Source organism: Amphibalanus amphitrite, unplaced genomic scaffold, assembly GCF_019059575.1.
Source record: "Amphibalanus amphitrite isolate SeventyFive unplaced genomic scaffold, NRLGWU_Aamphi_draft 001942F_arrow, whole genome shotgun sequence".
Classification (NCBI taxonomy): Eukaryota; Metazoa; Arthropoda; class Thecostraca; order Balanomorpha; family Balanidae; genus Amphibalanus; species Amphibalanus amphitrite.
In genome coordinates this window covers 18,063-37,283 of record NW_024883435.1, presented here as the reverse complement: position 1 = coordinate 37,283, position 19,221 = coordinate 18,063, and the positions used below count along the sequence as shown (strand labels likewise).

General features: G+C 52.7%; 2 protein-coding genes across 2 annotated transcripts; one reads left to right on the top strand and one right to left on the bottom strand.

Moving 5' to 3' along the window:
* Positions 1–2,112: 2,112 nt before the first annotated feature.
* LOC122375865 (protein bowel-like) lies at positions 2,113–10,072 on the bottom strand. Its single transcript, XM_043355439.1, has 2 exons — positions 9,264–10,072; positions 2,113–3,386 (listed from the first exon to the last, which is right to left on the bottom strand). The coding sequence occupies exons 1-2, from the start codon at positions 9,887–9,889 to the stop codon at positions 2,768–2,770; spliced, it is 1,245 nt and encodes a 414-aa protein (XP_043211374.1). The 5' UTR covers positions 9,890–10,072; the 3' UTR covers positions 2,113–2,767.
* Positions 10,073–17,341: 7,269 nt separating this feature from the next.
* On the top strand, positions 17,342–17,788 carry LOC122375866 (C-type lectin domain family 4 member A-like). The gene has a single exon (XM_043355440.1). The coding sequence runs from the start codon at positions 17,342–17,344 to the stop codon at positions 17,786–17,788; it is 447 nt and encodes a 148-aa protein (XP_043211375.1).
* Positions 17,789–19,221: the final 1,433 nt, after the last annotated feature.

Here is a 19,221-nt window from a genome sequence, read left to right as displayed (position 1 = left end):
ATATAACTCAACGGGGAATTCTGGAATATGTTGCATTTTATATTTATTTATTTACATATTTATTTAAGTGATTGTGTTATTTATAGACATAGACCTTACAGTTCCAAAGGAACTTCTCATGCAACATCATCAATGCACCTAGCTCTAGTTCCAAATAGAGTTACCTGATCTACCTGATCAAAATACATCTTCGACACGGCTCAGCCAAAAATCTTTCACCCACTTACTAATTAGGAGTTTGACTCTCGCAGATTCTGCCTTGCATGCTATTTAGTAACCATGAAGCAAACTAAGGAGCTCAGTTCACCAAAGCGCCTTACAGTGGGGCCTTGGGGCACGTGCCACTCGGCGTCTGAGCGGATCGCCGCAGCGGAGGGTGTCCACAACTAACCGAAAGTGGCCGGCCAGCTCACCCACAAAACCGTAAGGTGCTTACCAACAGTATGCTGATTATTGCATGAGGTATACGAGACGCAGTGCAGGGGTATTTGTGCATTGCTTTTTCAAATTTCCCATTGATGCCCATGGTGCAATTGCACACATAGCGAAAAAAAAAACGGAAAAATTCGTTCAAAGTCGAAATCGGTACGAATAAAATCAAAAAACTTTTGGAAAACTTTTGAAAGAAAGTGTTTCAGCCAAATCTATTTTTTGTAGAATTGGTTCAGCAAATTGTCCTATGCTTGAACACTTAGGACAGATATCAAAATTAAACCTAACTTAATTTTTATTCTGCAGTGATCCCTGTCCCGTATTGTCCGTATCAGCTTCCTCGTCTCATCGTTGACGTCCTATTCCGTTGGTCCTATTAACCTACCCTGTCTCTTTCCAACCCGCCCAAATTGTTTCCTCCTGTTCTGGCATCTCTTTTCCGTCTACACCGCCTCTTGTGTCCCGTTCGTATCCGTTATGTTTCCCTTCCTAACTCGACACAGCCAGCCTATCTCATCCTGTCCTATCCAGGCCCGTTTTCTCCTTACCCTGTCATGCCCTGTCCTGGCCTGTTCTTTTCTGTCTTATCGTCTCGTCCCAACAGCGAATACATGTTGTCTGTGCAAAACACAAATGTGTCATAACAGATTACCATAATGAGACTGCTTTCTCTTAGCAGGTATTAGTCTGCTTATAGGTGACATGTTGTGATAATGAATCTTGCTCGACTGCTCGCATTGACTATGTTTGTTTCCTGCTTTTAATGTTCTCTTCCATATAGTCTGACAAAATGCCCATAGTGAGCATTAGCGTTTAATGACTATGTTCATTTTTATCTTTTATTTTGATAAACGGACATACCTACCAAAATGTGACAGACTTTTTTGTTACAGAATGCCACTTTTTACGTGACCTTCAATTTCAACGCATGGCAAGAGCAACTGCAATGCAGTCGACAGCAATGCATGTGCTACGTAAGCTTTATGCATAAAACATGCACTTATGTCTTCTGACAGATTACTTCACACCACGGCCGGCCGTTTGGTGGCACGGGCGACACTGGTCTCATAGCCTGTGGTGGGCTGTAAAGCTCCACGACATATCGTCTGTGATTTAGGACTCCATTGAGATTCCTCACAGCTATTCACCCCTCCCTGCATACAAACGCATCTCGCCACGAGTGATTGACTTTTATTCGACACCGATCCATGTGGCTCACAAGAGTGACATCAGTATCCCATAACAACATGGCCCGGTGTGTATATCCCGCCAGGCACAGTTGCCCGGGTCTGCGGTCCGGCAGACTGGAGGCTCAGCCTAGCCACCCTCAGAAACACGGACTGAGGCGCGGGAAGCCGACCCGGCTTCGCTGCGGCCTTACTGAGCCCGACAGCGGCACCCAACAGCAGCTGTCTTTGAGATAAATGCCCTGACGTCAGCCGTATCGACAGTTATCCTATAGGTATAATCTCTGCCACGACAGCCATTCAATATACATTATACGCTCGCACGTGTTTGCACAGACTGACAATTGCAGATCAAAGCAAAGCATTCCCAAATAACATATACATACAAATATTGCTGCTCATTGGCTATCAGAAGCTTTTTCTGGTAGGCAGGTATTCTGTGAAAATCACACCAGCGAAAAAGATGCTTATACCTATAATGCAGCTGCAGCTGCATTATAGGTATAAGCATCTTTTTCCTAGTGCTTACCGCTTGGAACATTTTATTGAATCGAATGTTAAAGCCAAAGCAATTCAAGAACAAAATGTTTCAAGATATTAGACCAAGGAGTCAAGGACAAATAGCAAAAACAAACAATATGCAGTAGGTATTGAGTACCATGATAACTTAAAACTTATCAGCACGTATCACTCTAAGCAATAAAAATCACAGAGAACACTGTGCGACAGAACAACGCTTGGAAACTCCAGCTAAATGAATTTCCAATCATGGCACATTCGAGCGAATCCACTGAACCAGTGCCTCGTCACCCAGACGTGTGGGACCAGTGCAGACTGTACCCAGATCACACATCCGTTGTTCATGCAAATGGCATGGATGCTTCAAGATCAGACAACGCGCCCTCAAATCGTGGCAAGAAAGGCTGCATCTTATGGTAACTGCTGACGAAAATCATTTGCAAAAGGCAAATAATCGCAGCAGAAGGTATTTCAAGATAATTTGTTCACATCTAGGCACTACAAAATGCAAACAAGAACAAAACCGGTCGTCATGTCACGCACAATAACTCTGACCAAATTCAGATAACCTAAGAGAGACCTTTAAGATCCAACACCTCCACCTCATCACATAAGTTTAACGACTTGTTTTAGGACATGAGGGCGTCAATGCTGAATGCCGAAGCTGCTCTGGAAGGTGAAGAGGACGTCGCCGGTGACCCCGCTCCACCCTCCATCGCTCGGGCCTTGTCCGCTCGCATGTGCGCAGAAAGGGCATCCTCCTCCACCCCATCTCCTTCGTCGTCCTCGTCGTCGTCGCTGTCTCCCGGCTCTCGGCCGTAGCTGGTGGACGGGCTGGCGGTCGGCGTGGTGACGCGGCTGCGGGCCCGACTGCCTGCCGGGCTGCTCGTGCCGGCCTGGTCGGAGGGGCCGCGCGCCGCCGCCGCCGCCGCCAGGGAGCCGGACTCGTCCCCGCTGCCGGCCGCCTCCGGCTGCTCGCCCAGGCTGTGCGTCAGCAGGTGGCGGCGCAGGTCGCAGTTGCGCCGGAACACCTTCGGACAGGAGGTGCAGCAGTAGGGCCGGATGTCCGTGTGCGTCAGCAGGTGCGTCTTCAGGTTGGAGCGCTGGTTGAAGCTGCGGCTGCACGTGGGACAGCGGTGCGGCGACTCCTCCATGTGCAGGATCTTGTGTACGGCCAGCGTACGCGACTGGCAGAAGCCCTTTCCGCACACACCGCAAACGAACGGCTTCTCCTTGGAGTGGATGTACCTGGCGAAGAGAAAAAGAAATAGTCAGGGAAGTGTATACTATAGAATAGAGCAGCCGCATTTTTCGCTGACGGCCGAGTTCAAAAGCACTGAATTACCAGTAAAACGCCTTTTTGGGCGAAGAACGAGCGAGCGAGATAGTGAGCCCTGCACCTGCGGAAAGGCGAGAGGGTACTTCCAACGGGCTTGTGCAAAGCACCCTTCTAACCGGTCGCTAGCCGTGTGCCAAATTTGAACGCAATCGGCCCAGCCGTTCCTGAGATCTGGAAGCGGCATTCTGCACGTGCGCACGTGCAAACGGGGTCCAAACTGACTTTTGCACGGCACCCTACTAACTGGTCCCCAACCGTGCACCAAATTTGAGCGCAACCGGCCCAGCCGTTCTTGAGATCTGGAAACGCCCCCTGCACATGCGCACGTGCAGTAGCACCCCTATCCGCAACACATGGGAATGCATTGCCTGGTGGGTGCCTACGTGTATGCCAAGTTTCAGCGAAATCGCCCCAGTAATTACCGAAGTTACCGAAATGGGAACAAATTTGGCACCTCTTCTTTTTGTATTTTGCACGTGCAATGGAGGTCACTCACATAGATCAAGAGTATCTGACCTTTGGTAGAAGGGATGCAGCTACCCTACAAAAATTACCGCAAGACAATCGCCCAAGCGGCTGCGAGATATGAGCCTCTCAAAATCACTACTTTTGCAAAACAGCTTGAACACCCTTGACTTTTCACGTGGCACGTGCCACGACGGTCACTGAGATGTATCAAAAGTAGTCAATTACGGGGTAGAAGGGATGGGGCTACCCATCAAAAAAGACCGCAGGCCAATCGGTCCAGCGGTTGCTGAGATATAAGCCTCTCAAAAGCGTTATGTACAGTGGGTCTATTTAAGATCTCCAGAGCCACCACGTGGCGCTACGGTCGGGGTGGAGCGAGTCCAAATCGCGAGGGGAGTGAGGTCACCGGTCATTGTGGGGGAAGGAGGGAGGGGAGTGACGCGCTATCGCGGCGCGGAGCGTGCGTGCGCCGGGAGTGGGCCGCCCGCCACCTGCGCCGCGGCTGAGGGGAAGGGATGATGGTTGCGGGTGCCTTCACTCCGGTATGGTGGTATGCTTTTCATGTGCAGCCAGAAAAAAATGCACCCGAAGGGAATAATCGTCTCAAACAAACGGGCAAGCGAAAAACGCCATTCACTTAAGCAAAATCTTAAACAAATGATAATTGAAATCTAGTACCTAAACTTTTAGTCGACATTTGCATGCTGTCTTAGGCTTTTCTAAATTGTTCTTTGAGCAGTGGCGGCGGAAGGTATTCTAGGATAGGGGTGCAAACGATATTGAAGCGCCCCTTCCCGCTGGGCGCCCCTTACCATGCCGATGGCCGGCCCTGCACTGGAAAATCAGTTTCGCCCCTATACAGGCGCCCATAGAAGTTTGCAGAGTGCTATTCCTGGTCATAATTGGTCATAATCATCTCCCCAGTAAAAAAAAAAACGCAAAATACGCCCTAGCACTAGGGGTGTAACCGCCCATACGGACAGTGCAATTTTACAGGCCCCAATCTCGGACCTCCCTTAACGTTCATATGTTGTAAACGGCAAACCGCCCCCGATAAATGTTACACAAACTAATTTCCTCTCGCATATCGGCCATCAGGCGCCCCTTTTTGTCGCATGGAGCCTGCAACGCCATAAGCCCTCATATGTTCGTGTTGGCGTTCGGAGGCTATCGCCTTCAAAGACGTCTCCATAAATGTTTCTTTTTCGTTCCGCACACAGGCGCCCCTCTTTCGCATGCAGGCGCCCCTCTTCCGCATGGCGCGCTTCTCGAGTAGCTGCGCCCTCCTAGCCTTTATCGCCTGGCAAGATTATATTCGACAGGGTCGGCAGCATCTGCCTTTGTTTCAGATAAGGATGCCCTCCACTCTTCAGCATATCAAAAGATACTTTTCCCACGTCATTGCCACACTCTTCGTGTCACAAGTGCCTTTATCAGTTGCGGTGTCGCACTGCTCAGCTTTATGGCTGCCGCACCTCTTAACTTCCTGCCTCCTCTACAGATTTTTGAGGCGCCCCTTTCCATAGCTTTAGGGTGCAGCTGCCCCCCTTGCCCCCCTGCTTCCGCCGCCACTGTCTTTGAGTTCCATGTTTATTCATTGTTTGGCACGCTCAGCATTGGTGGGATTTATCGGGTCCAAAGGAATAAAAAATAAGAGAGAAGAAAAGAAAAAGGGTTGATATGGGGCCAGAAAATGACCAAAAATATTTTCTTAAAGATTAACTTAGCAAAATCTTTAGGTGCGACAATTTTAACGTTGTTGAGAGGATACTGGGAAAAGCTAAATCACCGTGCTTGTCAGTGTTGCAGTAGAAGGAAACGTTTTGGTTCGTGTCTAGATAAAGCCAGAGCCGGGAGTGAGACTCGAAGTCACTACATCGATTTCCGCTCACAGGTCACCCACCCTCTACGCTACGGGCATCTATCGCCCAGCGCAGCTTGCTGGACAATGTTTCGGCCAAAGTTGTTGGTTGGATGTCTGACGTCTGTCAATGTTACGAGGCTAAGCCCGAAGGTAAATGAGGGAGCCGAACCAGATTGGACCGGGTTAAACCAGGTTGCACCGGGGTCCTACACGCAATCATGGTCAGACAAAACATAATTTCGGGTCAAATATTTTTATTAAATGATCTTATTGTTTTTAACTTATTAATTCAAGACTTAATGCAGAAAAATAGGATATTCGCCCACGCTTCCCCATCTTCTTTTTAACGACTAAATTTGACCGAGGCCCGTCATAAAAAAGGGCCTGCCGTTATAATTATTTACCCAAGAGCGCTCTACACAAGAAACGCCAGCCAGTCAAAAACCGGCCAACGATACGATCTTTCTAGTGCTTTAATTATATCAATTGAAAATTTCAGGAGATACGAATAAGCTTAATCCTTAGAGCTACTGGACGCTCGCAGCATTCGCTAGCATTCCATTGCCAGCTGCATTGCCAACATCACATATGCATTTATTTGAGTGCATCATAGTTAGTTGTAGTTGACAATAGATAAACCGGCCTTAGTAAACCCACGCCTCATCATCCTTCCCAGTTCCCTTCCAAGCGGCCACGCTACCGGCCGCCGCGCCGGGCCCACCACCGCGATATGGAACAGGCCGGCTGGAGTGCGTCATTTGCCTGCGGCAGTGCCCAACCGCGCCGGGGCTGTTTGACAGGTTACCCGCACCGTGACCTCGCCACCCCCCCCCTAGCCCACCTCCCCAACGGGCCAGCTCGGTAGTGACCTCTCCTTGAATTTGACATGGACTCGACTAAGGCTCAACGCCATCTAGTTACGTCTGGAGATCCTTACTAGATCCACTGTACAGGCCGGGCCGGGCCGGGCCGGGCCGGGCCGCTCATACTGAGATTTTTCTGTTATATTGAAAAGACTCGCTTCGCTCGCTGCGCTTGCTCGCCCGTAACCAACCAAATACTAAGCCAATCCAGGCATCTATTCATAAATATTGAAATATGGCCGATGATCATTTTCCAATCCTCTGCATCTGCACGGTTCGATTCCTGCCCGAGGTCAGCCACCCACCGTCTGACCGGCCGGTCGGCGGCGGCGGCGGCCAGTCGTTTGGTGCCATGCACTCCGGCGCCGCGCGATGGTAATTAGATGCTGACGCAGCCGCCGCGGCCGCTCCCCGCACAGTCGTGCACCGGTGTGCAGCGGTGTGCACTGTGCAGCGGTGCGATACCGCCCCGCCCCCGCCCCCGCCCGCAGTGAGCGGCGGCGGCGGCGGCGCGCCAACACCCCGACCGGCCGGCGCCGCCCGCGCCCCGTGAAAAGTGGCTCGATAAATTCCCGGCGAACATCATTGATAGCAGCCTTATAATGTTACTCTTAGTGCTGATTATTCAGACGGCTTATTGTTGGCGGGGATATTTATTAAGCATAAGTCACCGACGTGTGGGATTTAGTGTCGTGTAAAATTCGGCGCGCCGCGTCTAAATCACCGCCCGCATTGTGGCCGGCGGATTCTCTGCGAGGCCCACAATTCTCGACTGTCTCTCAACCATACCGATGATTAATACACGTTGCAAAATTGTGCCTGTATGTGTGGTCTCTGAATTATGGGCCACATTAAAATCGGAGGCGTTTATCTGCACATCAGTGACAGCGGGAGCTCTTCCGTCGCCGGCGCCGGGCGCGGCTGACCTCGGCCGGCCGGGCCGGGCAGCTCCCCTGGGTGTGCCGACTCCCCCGCCGGCCAGGCACGGCCGCCGGGGTCGGCAGACGCCACCGAGGCAGGCGCGGCATTCCTGATTGGATACCTCACGCCGGGCGCGGAGAGGAGGCAATTGTAATCCGGCGGGCCGCGCGCCGCTCCACCGGCCGTTTATCTCGGCACCGGGAAAGGGTTGGAGATCGGGTGTGGAATCGACATTGTCTGCCCCCGCGTGGCGCCACGCTGTAAACTAAATCGCCGACGCCGCGCCGAAACAGTCGCGCTGATGACCGGCAAGGGCCGCTCTAAAAACCGGTACCACCAGACACCAGCAGCTCCCTCCAGGCAGCACTCCAGCGGAATGAATGCGATCGAAAGCAACGGATGCCGGAAATGTCACCAGGTCGACCGCATTCAATTAAAGTAGGCTATTAACAGCATTGTCTATCAAATTGTTAAGAAAATTTCTCCCATGTGCACATGGGAGATATCCCATGCCACATGCCACTCCCATGCCACATATGTGGCATATTTCTGTCCTTTGCCTGAAAGCATTACTCTAATTTTCTTTGAATCATTTGATGCCCAGTGCCAACTTTCACACTCCCAGTCACCCCACAGTTCCTGCGAGCCGCTTCCCTCGCCTGCACGCACGTTCCCGGGAGTGTCTTATGGAACGAGACTCCATCCATCTGCACATCGCACGCCCGCTATCTGGCGCCGAGATCTCGCCGACACCCTTGAAGTGACACTATCGGAGCGCGGATCAAGAGGAAGTCCGCGCTGCACAGAGTATCGCCTTCCGCCATCGTAACCCAAATGTCCCGCGGATGGAAAGCCCTCGCACCTGAGCAGCAGTGGCGGGCCCTGTGGCCGTCTGGCCTGATAGTATCTGTCCTGTACGGTTCGCGACCGGTCACGCCTAAAATCTACATCTGCTGCGGTTCCTGAGATGGTTCACCTTATGGTAAGTCCTCGATCAGGAGTTAAGGTACATCTTTTAGTTCGCTCAGCAACTTTCCGCCAGTGACTCGGCGAATTTCTTATCTGATACCCTGATACCGCTTGGTTTAGTTTCTTGGGGCATTGTTTCTAAGACTGAGCTACTCGCCTAATTGAAAGACTACAACGATAACAGACGTCCGGTTCCGCTTTAGGGAAGTGGTGACGGATCGCACGCACTTCGAAGCTGAATGACAAGTCGTACAATCGCTACTTCCAGGGTCCAAATCAATGCCAAACACTTCGAACTTCTGTGAACAAACGCTTACTTTCTGTGATTCGATGAGCCCAAAAGCAAAGATAGCCTGAAATGGCAGGTTCCTTCCTCCGTACCTCAAAATATATCATTTCCTGTACTGCAACCCTGGTATGACGGATATCATTTCACTTTCCTTATCGTCATTGCGTACTCCTCCCCCTTCCCTTCGAGCACACCGATCCCCAAAGTGCATTCTAGGGGCTCACCTGCAGCCTCTGATAGCGAGCACCCTCACTTGAAGCCTGCTGTTCGTCCAGCCACACTTACCAGTAGTCCAACAGCTGGTCCAGCCACCTCACCTGTGGTCTCAGGTGGTCTTATGTCTTTACCTTTGGTCCCCGCAGTCAGCATAAGCATCTCACCTGTGGTCTCTGAGTTGGTCCTGCGTTCTCACCTGTGGTCTCTGAGGTGGTCCTGTCTCCTGAACGCCTTCCCACAGATGTCACACGAGAACGGCCGCTCGTCGGTGTGCGTCCGCTCGTGGATGAGCAGGTTGTAGCTCTTGGTGAAGTGGCGCTGGCAGTACTGGCAGATGAACTGCTTCTTGGGCCGCGCGGCGCGGCCGCGGCCGGCCGTGGTGCGTCTGGCGAGCGGCAGCGCGGCCCCCAGGCCGGGGAACAGGGCCGGCAGCAGCAGCGGCCGGTACGGCTGCAGCAGCGCCAGCGGCGACAGGCCCACGCCGGCGGCCGCGCTCGCAGGTGCCGGCGCCGCGCCCGTCGCCGACTCAGCCAGGCGCGAGAAGTCGAACTTGGCCTCCTTGGTGTCCGGACTGCTGCTGCTGCTGCTGCCGGCGGCGGCGGCCGCGCCGGCGGCCTTACCCACGCTGGAGAGCAGGCTGAGGCTGCGGTTCAGGCCGGCCATGTGTGAGAAGGTGGACAGCACATGCTGCGAGCGCAGGGAGCTCTGCAGCGCCATGTACGACTCCAGCGCCGAGAGACTGTAGCCGGGCGACCCCGGCAGCGACAGCCCTCCGGCAGTCAGCGACGGCGGCAGCGGCTGGCGCGGCGGCGGCGAGCCCATGGTGCCTGCGGCGGTGGGCAGAGAGTGGGCGGCCGGCCGGAGGCAGAGCGACAGCGGGGCGCGCGCGCGCTCGGGGCCGGCGGGCGACTGCGGCGGCGCGGGCGGCCGGACTGGCGGCGGCGGCGGCGGCGCGGCGGTAGCGCTCGGTCACACGAGCGACGCCTTCCCTCCGCTACTTGGCCTCGGACTAACGGCGTCGGCCGGGGGCCGCCGTCCCCGGCTTACGCATGCGCCCGGCGCCCGGCCGGCTCTGATTGGTCGACGGGCCGCGGCCGGTGCCGAAAATGGCCGGCCACCCGCGAGCTGCGTGCCCCGCCGCCGACCCGCCGGCCGACCCGCGCCACCGCAAACGGACGCTGATGGGCGCCGACAATTATTGAAAGTGATCGCCGCCTGATTTAGAGCCCCGTCTGGCTGAGTGGCTCCTCGGCGACTGGTGATTGGCAGCTGAGGACTGGTTAAAAGTCCGCCCCCGACCGAGAGACAGCTGAATAGACGACGGCTGTCACCGAACCTCGGCTGAAACAGGAGGGCGGGCGCATTGCACAGCCCGCTTTCCTAATGGTACTGCACGAGAGACTAACTGAATGATTGTCGGCTTTTAGAATCCCTCCCACTTTCAGAGCGTCGATGCATTTCGCTGTCCGTTTAGGCTGCTCGTCGAAATGCTTACTCTATGCCATCTCGTAACCTTAAAAGGAAATGATCGAGTACAAAGATGCTTTTCAGAAATACTTCGAAAATTGGAATGAAATTAAAACAACTTTTTTCTTCCGGAATCAATGGCTTAACACGCGCAGTGGAAGGGTTGCGAGTACTACGCCCAGTGGAAGGGGGGGGCGGATGTCGCCCCCCTAAGATCTCAGCTCCCACTAGAGCTAGAAAGACGAAATTTTGAGGGTAGGTGGGGGCTCAGGGGAACTCTGTTGTGTGTGAATTTCATGACCCTAGGTCAATATCTTCAAGGTCAAATGAGGTCAAAAGTGGTCAAATCTGCCAAATTAGCGACTTTTTTGCGTTTACACGCCGATAACTCAAAAAGTTACCGGCCGATTTTCTTTTTACCTTCACTATACGAAAGAACATACATTTGTGAGTATGTATGGTGAATTTCTTGTTAATCCAACAATAAATATGGCAGTTAGAAGCCTGCTAAGCGTAAGATGTCGCCGGCTGAAGCGGGATCGGCGGACGCGGGAAACGCGGCAATCACAATTTTGTGTTTACACACTCATAACTCAATTTGTTACCGGCCGATTTTCAAAATTCTTTGACCATAAGATTGCCTGTACATTTCTTAGTCTTCTCACAAAATTTGACGCGAATCGAATATAATCAGCGGTAAGGAGCGCGATGTAAAGACGGAACCATCCCGCCCCGGCACAGTCTACAATTCAGGCGGCGCGTAACGGCTAGCGCCGGCCGCCGCGCCGCCGCGCCGCGGCGGCGGCAGGATGTTTGACTTTACACCGCTATTACTAGAAAAGTTGTGACCCGATTTTTTTTTATTTCTTGCACGAGAAGATCCGCAGTTCAATTCTGGACAGGTAGCCAAAATTGCACATTAATATCATGTTTGCAGCGCGAGTTATTGGCGAAAAACAGGAGGGGTGGGCGAAATCCGCCCCCCCTTCCACTGCGCGTGTTAAGAAGTAAACGTTTTACATCCGACAGCTGCTGTTTTGTGTCTTCGAAATCCTGCGAAGGTATGTCAATGTTTTTTAATTTTATATAATTCTTTAAAGACGAATACTAAATAATGCGCAAAAAGTACAGATAATTTTATGAAGGCCTTTTTAATTGCTCTTTATGTTACATTAATACCTATCATTGGTATTAATCGATAAGTCATTCATATCATGTTAATTTTTTTATTGCTCGGCAGAACAAAATGTTTATTTACATTACTTTCGAATTTGCATACCTACCTACCTGCTCTAAAGCACCGTGGCATTTCTTTCAGATCGTTTCCGAACACTATTGGCCAATCAGCGGTCAGCATACGGTACCTAGAAGTTGGCGGTGATTTGTAGTCCACTGCTCTCCGTCCCGCTGGCAAATATCGATAAACCTTTCAAGCGATGGTGTCTGAGTGGACATTTGCCGTATCGATATCTTCCTATACCTACATATGTCCACCGCCAATTCAGATAGTCTGGTGAAGATGATGTCCTTTGGAAATGGACAACTATTCCATATGAATTGCTATCCCAATCCGTTAACGGATAATTGCCAAGTAAATGGCTCTGAATTATTTCAACCATATGCCTTTTACCATTGGGAGCCATGTCTCATTAATTTAAACATAAGTCATAATAACAATTAACACTTGCGGTATCCTAACTCATGAGCTATTCGCTATTTTACATTAGAACAGTAAGCCCGTTATTGGAAAAGAACAATGATGCCAGCTTTAGAAAGTGTAGGTATGAATTTATAAGCATATATTTAAAGTTAAAATTTGATCCAAACCTGTACTTAGATTGTGGCGCTGAGCAACGCCAAACCATTGATCGTTAATTCGTAAAATGAATAAATACACTAAAAGCATAGATAAACACGCCTTCAAACCAACTAACCTATACTTCAGCTTCACTCACTCCCGTATTGGTAGGTACTTTAACATCGTCCAACGTTTAGGGGAAGGAAGGGTCAAAAAGACCCTCTTTCCAGTCGCTTGGCTCCTGGTCGAGATGAAACTTCGAGGAAAGAACAAGCATGTTGGCCGTGACAAGAGTAACTCGGTGATGCCGTCCTAACTCATAGGTTGAACTTTCAGGTTTGGTCAATGACCTAAAAGTCTGAGAAAACGGGACCTGCTAGAACTTCGTAAAGTGAGCTTGCTTTGGGGGTTTTTAGAGGTCCTGATTACGAAATTCATGGAAGTTTTTAATTAGATTATATCCTCATGCATTTTGAGTAGGCCATATCAGGTCAGGTCAGGTCATAAGCGTCCCGCCGGCGGCTATCCATAGTAGGTGTTAAGTGTTAACCACCACCGATAGCTTGGCAACATGTTGAATAGGCACCGAAACTACTTCTTAAATGTTCAAATGGGTGCTAGATTTGAAAAAAGGTAAAAAACTGCACTAGAGACATCATAGGCGTAGGAACAGGGGGGCCAGGTGGGCAAGTGCCCACCCACTTCTCGAGGTGGGGGGGCCAACCATGTGTTTTGGCCCACCCACTTTTTACTCGAGGCCCCTCGTCTCGATTTGAGAGGACGTCGTCACCTTCCAGAATAAACAAACTCGGTAAAAATAAGTTCCACGAATCCCCACGCACGGACTCCAAGGGGCCGTGATGGATCCAAGGAGGCCCTCTGTTCATACTTGTCAGTCGAAGCCACTGAGACTGATGGCCTGAGAGGCCCTAGTGGATCTGAGGAGGCCCCAATATCCACACTGGTCTGGGGAGGCCCCTGACACTGGCGGTCTGGGAGGCCCCTCTATCCACACTAGTCAGAGGTCTGAGACTGGTGGTCTGGGAGGCCCCTCCATCCACACTAGTCAGAATAGGCCCCTGACACTGGCGGTCTAGCCGAGGCCCCCTACCCTCACTAGTCAGAGGAGGCCCCTCTATCCTCAATAGTCAGAAGAGGCCCCTGAGACTGATGGTCTGGGAGGCCTATCCATCTACACACACACACACACAAAACGTTTATTAAGGAACAAAAGATACACGAGAAATAAAGCATGATCAATGAAACATATGGCACAATGTAGCAACATAAAAGTGATAGCAGAGTGGTGCAAAAGCGCAATCGCTTAACTCGAGGCACCACTCTGAAACAAAAATAAAACATGTGAAACAACCGCCGCCGCCGCTGACCAGTCGCTCATGAGCGGTAAATCTGACTACACTGTAGTCAGAGGAGGCTCCTGAGACTGATGGACTGAGAGGCCCTTCTTTTCATACTGGCCACAGGAGACCCCCCAAAACTTTCGGTCTGGGAGGTCCCTCAATCCGGCACCAGTCAGAAGAGTCCCCTGAGACTGATGGCCTGGGAAGCCCTTATATTCACACTAGGCAGAGGAGGCCCCTGAGACTGATGGTATGAGAGGCCCGCAGTCAGAAGAGGCCCCCGAGGCTGATGGCTGTGAGGCCTTCTGTTCATATAACTGGCCACTGGAGGCCCCTGAAACCGGTGGTTTGGGAGGGCCCTCTATCCACACTAGTCAGAAGAGGCCCCTGAGACCGATGGTCTGAGATGCTCTTATATTCATACTGGCCACAAGAGGCCCCTGAGACTGATAGTCAGAGAGGTCCACTCCTAATGAATCTGAGGGGCCCTCTATCCACATTTACACTTTTCTAGGGAGGCCCCCGAGACTGATGGTCTGAGAGGCCCTTTTATTTATACTGTCCACAGGAGCCCCCTGAGATTAATGGTCTAAGAGACTCTTCCATCTATACTAACCAGGGGAGGCCCCTAGGATTGATGGTCTAACAGGCCCTTCTATTTATACTAGCCAGAAAAGGCCCATGAGACTGATGGTCTGAGAGGCCCTTCTATTCAAACTAGGCAGATGAGGCCCCTGAGAATGATAGTCCGAAGAGCCATGCGGCGGCAACTGGCCGTGGCCATATTTCGGCTCGGTAGGGCCCCACAGAGCTCATGAGAGCACCTCAAGGGCTCCTAAGTAGACACGCTTATCCCCATAAGGGTGCCACGCCGGCTTCTGAAGGCTCCTTGTAGGCATCTAAGGGCCCTTTCCGGCCTCTAACGGTTCCACCCGCCTGTGATGGCTCCACACCAGTGTTTATGAGCGCCACACAGCGGCGCCTTTGAGGGTCATACTAGTGTCTCTTAGGGCCCTATATCGGTGGCTCTGGGGGCCCCACACCGGCGCCTCTGTGGGCCACCACACCTGTGCATCTCAAGGCTCTATAGGTACATCTGAAGGACCCACACCGACACCTCTGAGGGCCCCACACCAGTATCTCGGAGCTCTGAAGACCCCACACCGGTGACTCTGAGGACTCACCGGCTCCTGAGAGCACCATGTTGATGTCTAACGGCTCCACAAGGCCACTGAAGGCACCACACAAGCTCTCACTGAGCTCTAATGTCCATGTACCGGCCTCTGAGGGATTTAAGCCAGCGCATTCATAGCTCCACACCAGCAATTGTAAGGGCTTCACACTGAAGTATCTGAGGGTTCCACACCGGTGTCTCTAAGGGCCACATACCGGCATCTCTGAGGGCCCCATACCGGCGTCTCCGAGGGTCCACATCTGGCGGGCACCCATCAGCGACTGAAGGTCTCACACTGTCGACTCCGAGAGCCCCATCTGCGTCTGGGAGCACCATGCCGTCTCTAAGAACCACAGCGGCTCCTCCGTACGAAAGATGGGCGTCTGCATGCCAAAGGGGAGCGGTTCTGAGACAGTAGGGCATCTACGTGCAATAGAGGGGCTCCTATGAAGCCCATAGGGGCGCCTCAATGCGAAAGAGGGGCGCCTCTGAGGCCTACATATATGGGCGTCCACATGCAATAGAGGTCTGCAGACTGCAATTGATCAATGACATGGGAGTGCATTCAAAAGAAACAGGGGCGCCGGCATGGCAAAGAGAGGCGCCTTCAAGTGTCCATAAAAGAGAGACGCCTATGGTAAGTGCACATTGTATGCGACAACGGGGCGACTGTGGGACATATAGGGATGTCTCTGATGACTATACATAGGGCGCTTATATGCCAAAGAGGGCGCCTATGAAGCTAATGGGGGCATCTGGGAAACGAGGAAGACATTTGTGTAAGGGTTTTCAGGGGTCATGCGCCGTTTGCGACAAATAGATTCTAAAAAAATAAATCAGAGGGGGAGTAAGTTTTAAAAATGGTGCGGACTTTCCGCACTGTTCGCTTAAGCGGTTACGCCCCTGGGTACATCTGCCCGGTCTCAGAAGCTAGATTTGGAGGTCATACTTGAAAGCAGTCAGCAGGACGAGGCAAAAGTTGGAGGCCCCTGAAAATAGGAGGCCCCCTGGAAAAGGAGGCCCCTTGACAGGGTGGCCCACCCACTTTTCATGACGTTCCTACGCCCGTGAGAGACATGTACAACTCGAAGGAGTACCTAAACCGAGGACAGCAGTGGTCAATGACCTTGACCTGACCTTGACATCCACCAGAATGCATGGGACGAGCATCATTTCACAATATTCACATGTTAGAACGCTTCATACCCCCAAAAGTCTGAAAACGCGGGAATAATGTGCGCTTGCATACGCCGAATCGCAATTTCAGCCTGACATAGTCTCGAGAAACAGGTCACAGGTCAAAGCGAATTTGGGTCAAGGGCCTGAAAGGCACATTCACGGAATATACAGTCTCGCTAGACTATGCAGTATGCATTTAGCTATTCCGTGGCGTCACTCGTCCGCATTGCATAAGTGCATTATTACCAATTGCCATCACTTGCTATTCCCAACTATCCAATATTTATCTCATTTGAGGTCCATGGTCTTTCCCCCAGGCGCAGTATTTAGCATTTATCGTCACCTGTTCTCCATGCGGTCACGGTTCGCTGGTGTTGTGTGGTGTGTACAGTGCATTGCACAGTGTGCAATGTGCACTGTGCATATAGTGTACCGACTACCGAAGTCAGCGTGCCCGTCACGCCCCACTGCGCACAATCGAGCATTGCTGTTTGATCACATCCTTTACTGAGGTCGCGGACACCTCCATACATAAGTCTATAATCGTCAGAGCGGACGGCGATATCGGGTTCTATCGATAACTTCATATCTACTTCGTAGGGAAGCACTGCTTCTTTGGCAATTACAGAAAATCATTACTGAGCGACTTTTCTAGAAGGCTAAATGCTTAGGTACCTGACTGTTTTTCTGACTGAAAGCTGTCTACAAATGTACAAAATGTGACAAAATGTCGTTTGCAAACATCGGGGCCATATCTGCTAAAGGTAGTTACAAGTAACACATTTCCACATTTTCGAGAAATGCCTTCTCCTGCAGCCGATACCGTGGTAGAATCACTCGCAAAAACACCTGGCCATTTTCGGGTGTCTGGCACGCCCCACTGCTGAACAGGAAGAACACTGTCGCAACGAATTCGCTGAGACGGAGATAGCAGCGTTCCACTGAAGACGTTTGCGTAAATCCGGCATCGTATCAATGAGAACACTTGCGTTCACCTGAAGATGGCTGCCGACTATCCCACGGTGCATCCGGGTGCCGCTGTCAGCACTGAAGCGAGCTCTACGAGGAATATCAGGACATGCGAGAAAGTTTCCCATTTGGAGAGCCATACCACGAAGCATAGGTTCATCTGCTTCTGTCTCATGCCTAGAATAACGTCTCCCAGAAATTCTACCGACTTCCGCACAGACAAAGTTGAATAAAAGCCAGGTCGAGACAGCATCCATTCAAGTCAGCCTTAGAGTTTGCTGATTGAGTCTGCCTAAAAGGTAGCCAGCAATCCTCCAAGAGCCACCATGGTTTCCCTTCTGCAGCTCGCCATCGGCTGCTCGGTCGCACTCCTGGCCAACGCCGCCTGTCCCAGCAACGAATGGAGACCCTTCAAAGGCAAGTGCTACTACGCGTCGACGTTCGACGTCGGCGGCTGGTCCATCAGCGACGTCTGCAACTTCGGCTACCCCGGCTCCAAGTCCGTCTCCATCCACGACATCGACGTCAACTCGTTCCTGGCGCACGACATGCTGGACGGCCAGCGCGCCTGGATGGGGCTGTACCGGCGGGCGGGCTACAGCGGCTTTCACTGGGAGGACGAATCGCCGCTGGACTGGACGTTCTGGTCGTCGATCCCGACGGGCACCGACGAGCGGTGCGCCAACATCAACCAGGTGGAGTCCACCGGACAGTGGGGCAGCCTGCCGTGCGGCGCGCCGCTGCGCTTCCTCTGCGAGACCTTCGAGACGTAGACCTCTCTGCGGAACCCACCAGACGTAGCACTTCACTCTGCGGGGCCCACGAGACGTGGGACGCCTCCTCTTGGAGACTTACGAGACGTAGCCACCGCTCTGAGCAGCCTAATGAGGTTGGATCATGGTCCTAAAACCACAGGCCCCGACCGACACGGTGTGTCTGATTCCCTGGGTCTGTTTATCTTTATAACAAAAATGTACGTCACCTATTTTGCTGTTTCTGCTCCGAAATAAACGCTCTTACCATGCACTTTACGGGTTAAATGAGTTAATTCCTGTCTCAGTCGTCCGAGCTTCAGGCTCCAGCTAGCATGCTGTGGAGTACCGGAGAGGTCACTCGGCCGACCGATGACCGGACCGCGAACAGTGCGTGCCGACGGGACGGCTGCGGCGGCCGGGCCGCGCGGACGCCGTCGCTCGCCGGCACTTGGTATGCACGCTCGGCAGCGCTATCAATAGAGCTAACGACTGGACAATGGTCGGGCCGGCCGGGCGGCCATTTTGCACGGCGTGACAGCCGCTCTCGGACGGACGGCGCGCGCCGCCGATTTCAGTCACGATCCTCTGATTGCGATGGACGACGTGATCAGCAAGAAATTTCGGCACCGCCGCGTCCACCAATCAGAGGCGGACACCGTACGAACGTGCGCTCCGATTGGTTGCCGGCTGAATGCAGGCAGTAAATGGTTTTTGTCGCTACCTGTCCGGCAGTCAATTGCTGCGATGGCCATCTTTGATTATATGACGCTGCAATCTTGCAGCCGTGCCTGCTATCATCCCTCATTCAGGTTTTTATTAGTGCGTCATTGTTGGCGGCGGCGGTAGCGGCGGGGGAGCGGCAGTCGGTGCCGCACCGGTCACTGGTGCCCTCCCCCTCCTCACTCACATCACCCTAGGTCTCCTCCTGACCTCCGCTGGACCCACGTGACGTCCCAATCTCCACACCTCTGTCCGAGCGGCAGGAGGAGAGCACTCCTGTCTTGTAGCGCCCTTTCGTCTGTACGATCGCACCTGTGCGAGCCCTGTCGGTGTGACTCGATGCTGTCCCGCGCCTGTGACCCGGTTCCTTTCCTCCCTGGGTGTTTGTCCAGCTCAGCGCCGGTGGAGAGCGGCCGTCGGTCGGTGATCTGTCTCCAGATCCGTCTCTCCCGAACAGCCGACAGCCGCGCCTCTCGGCCGGACGGGTCGGCGGCTTAGTACTGACGAGCGCTTGTTCATCTTAATGCGACACGAGTGGGCCGATGTGTCGCGCCGGATTTAGTTTGTCAGTTGAAGAGCGCGTCATTGCTGCGGCTGCGCGCTCCGGGCCGGCCGTGTGAGCTCCGGCAGAGGTGTCAGCTCGTCTCGGTGAGCTCCGGCAGAGGTGTCAGCTTGGCTCGGCTCACACTCCGCTGGCCGGGGGATCAGCCGAGCGGCCTGCAGCCGATGAC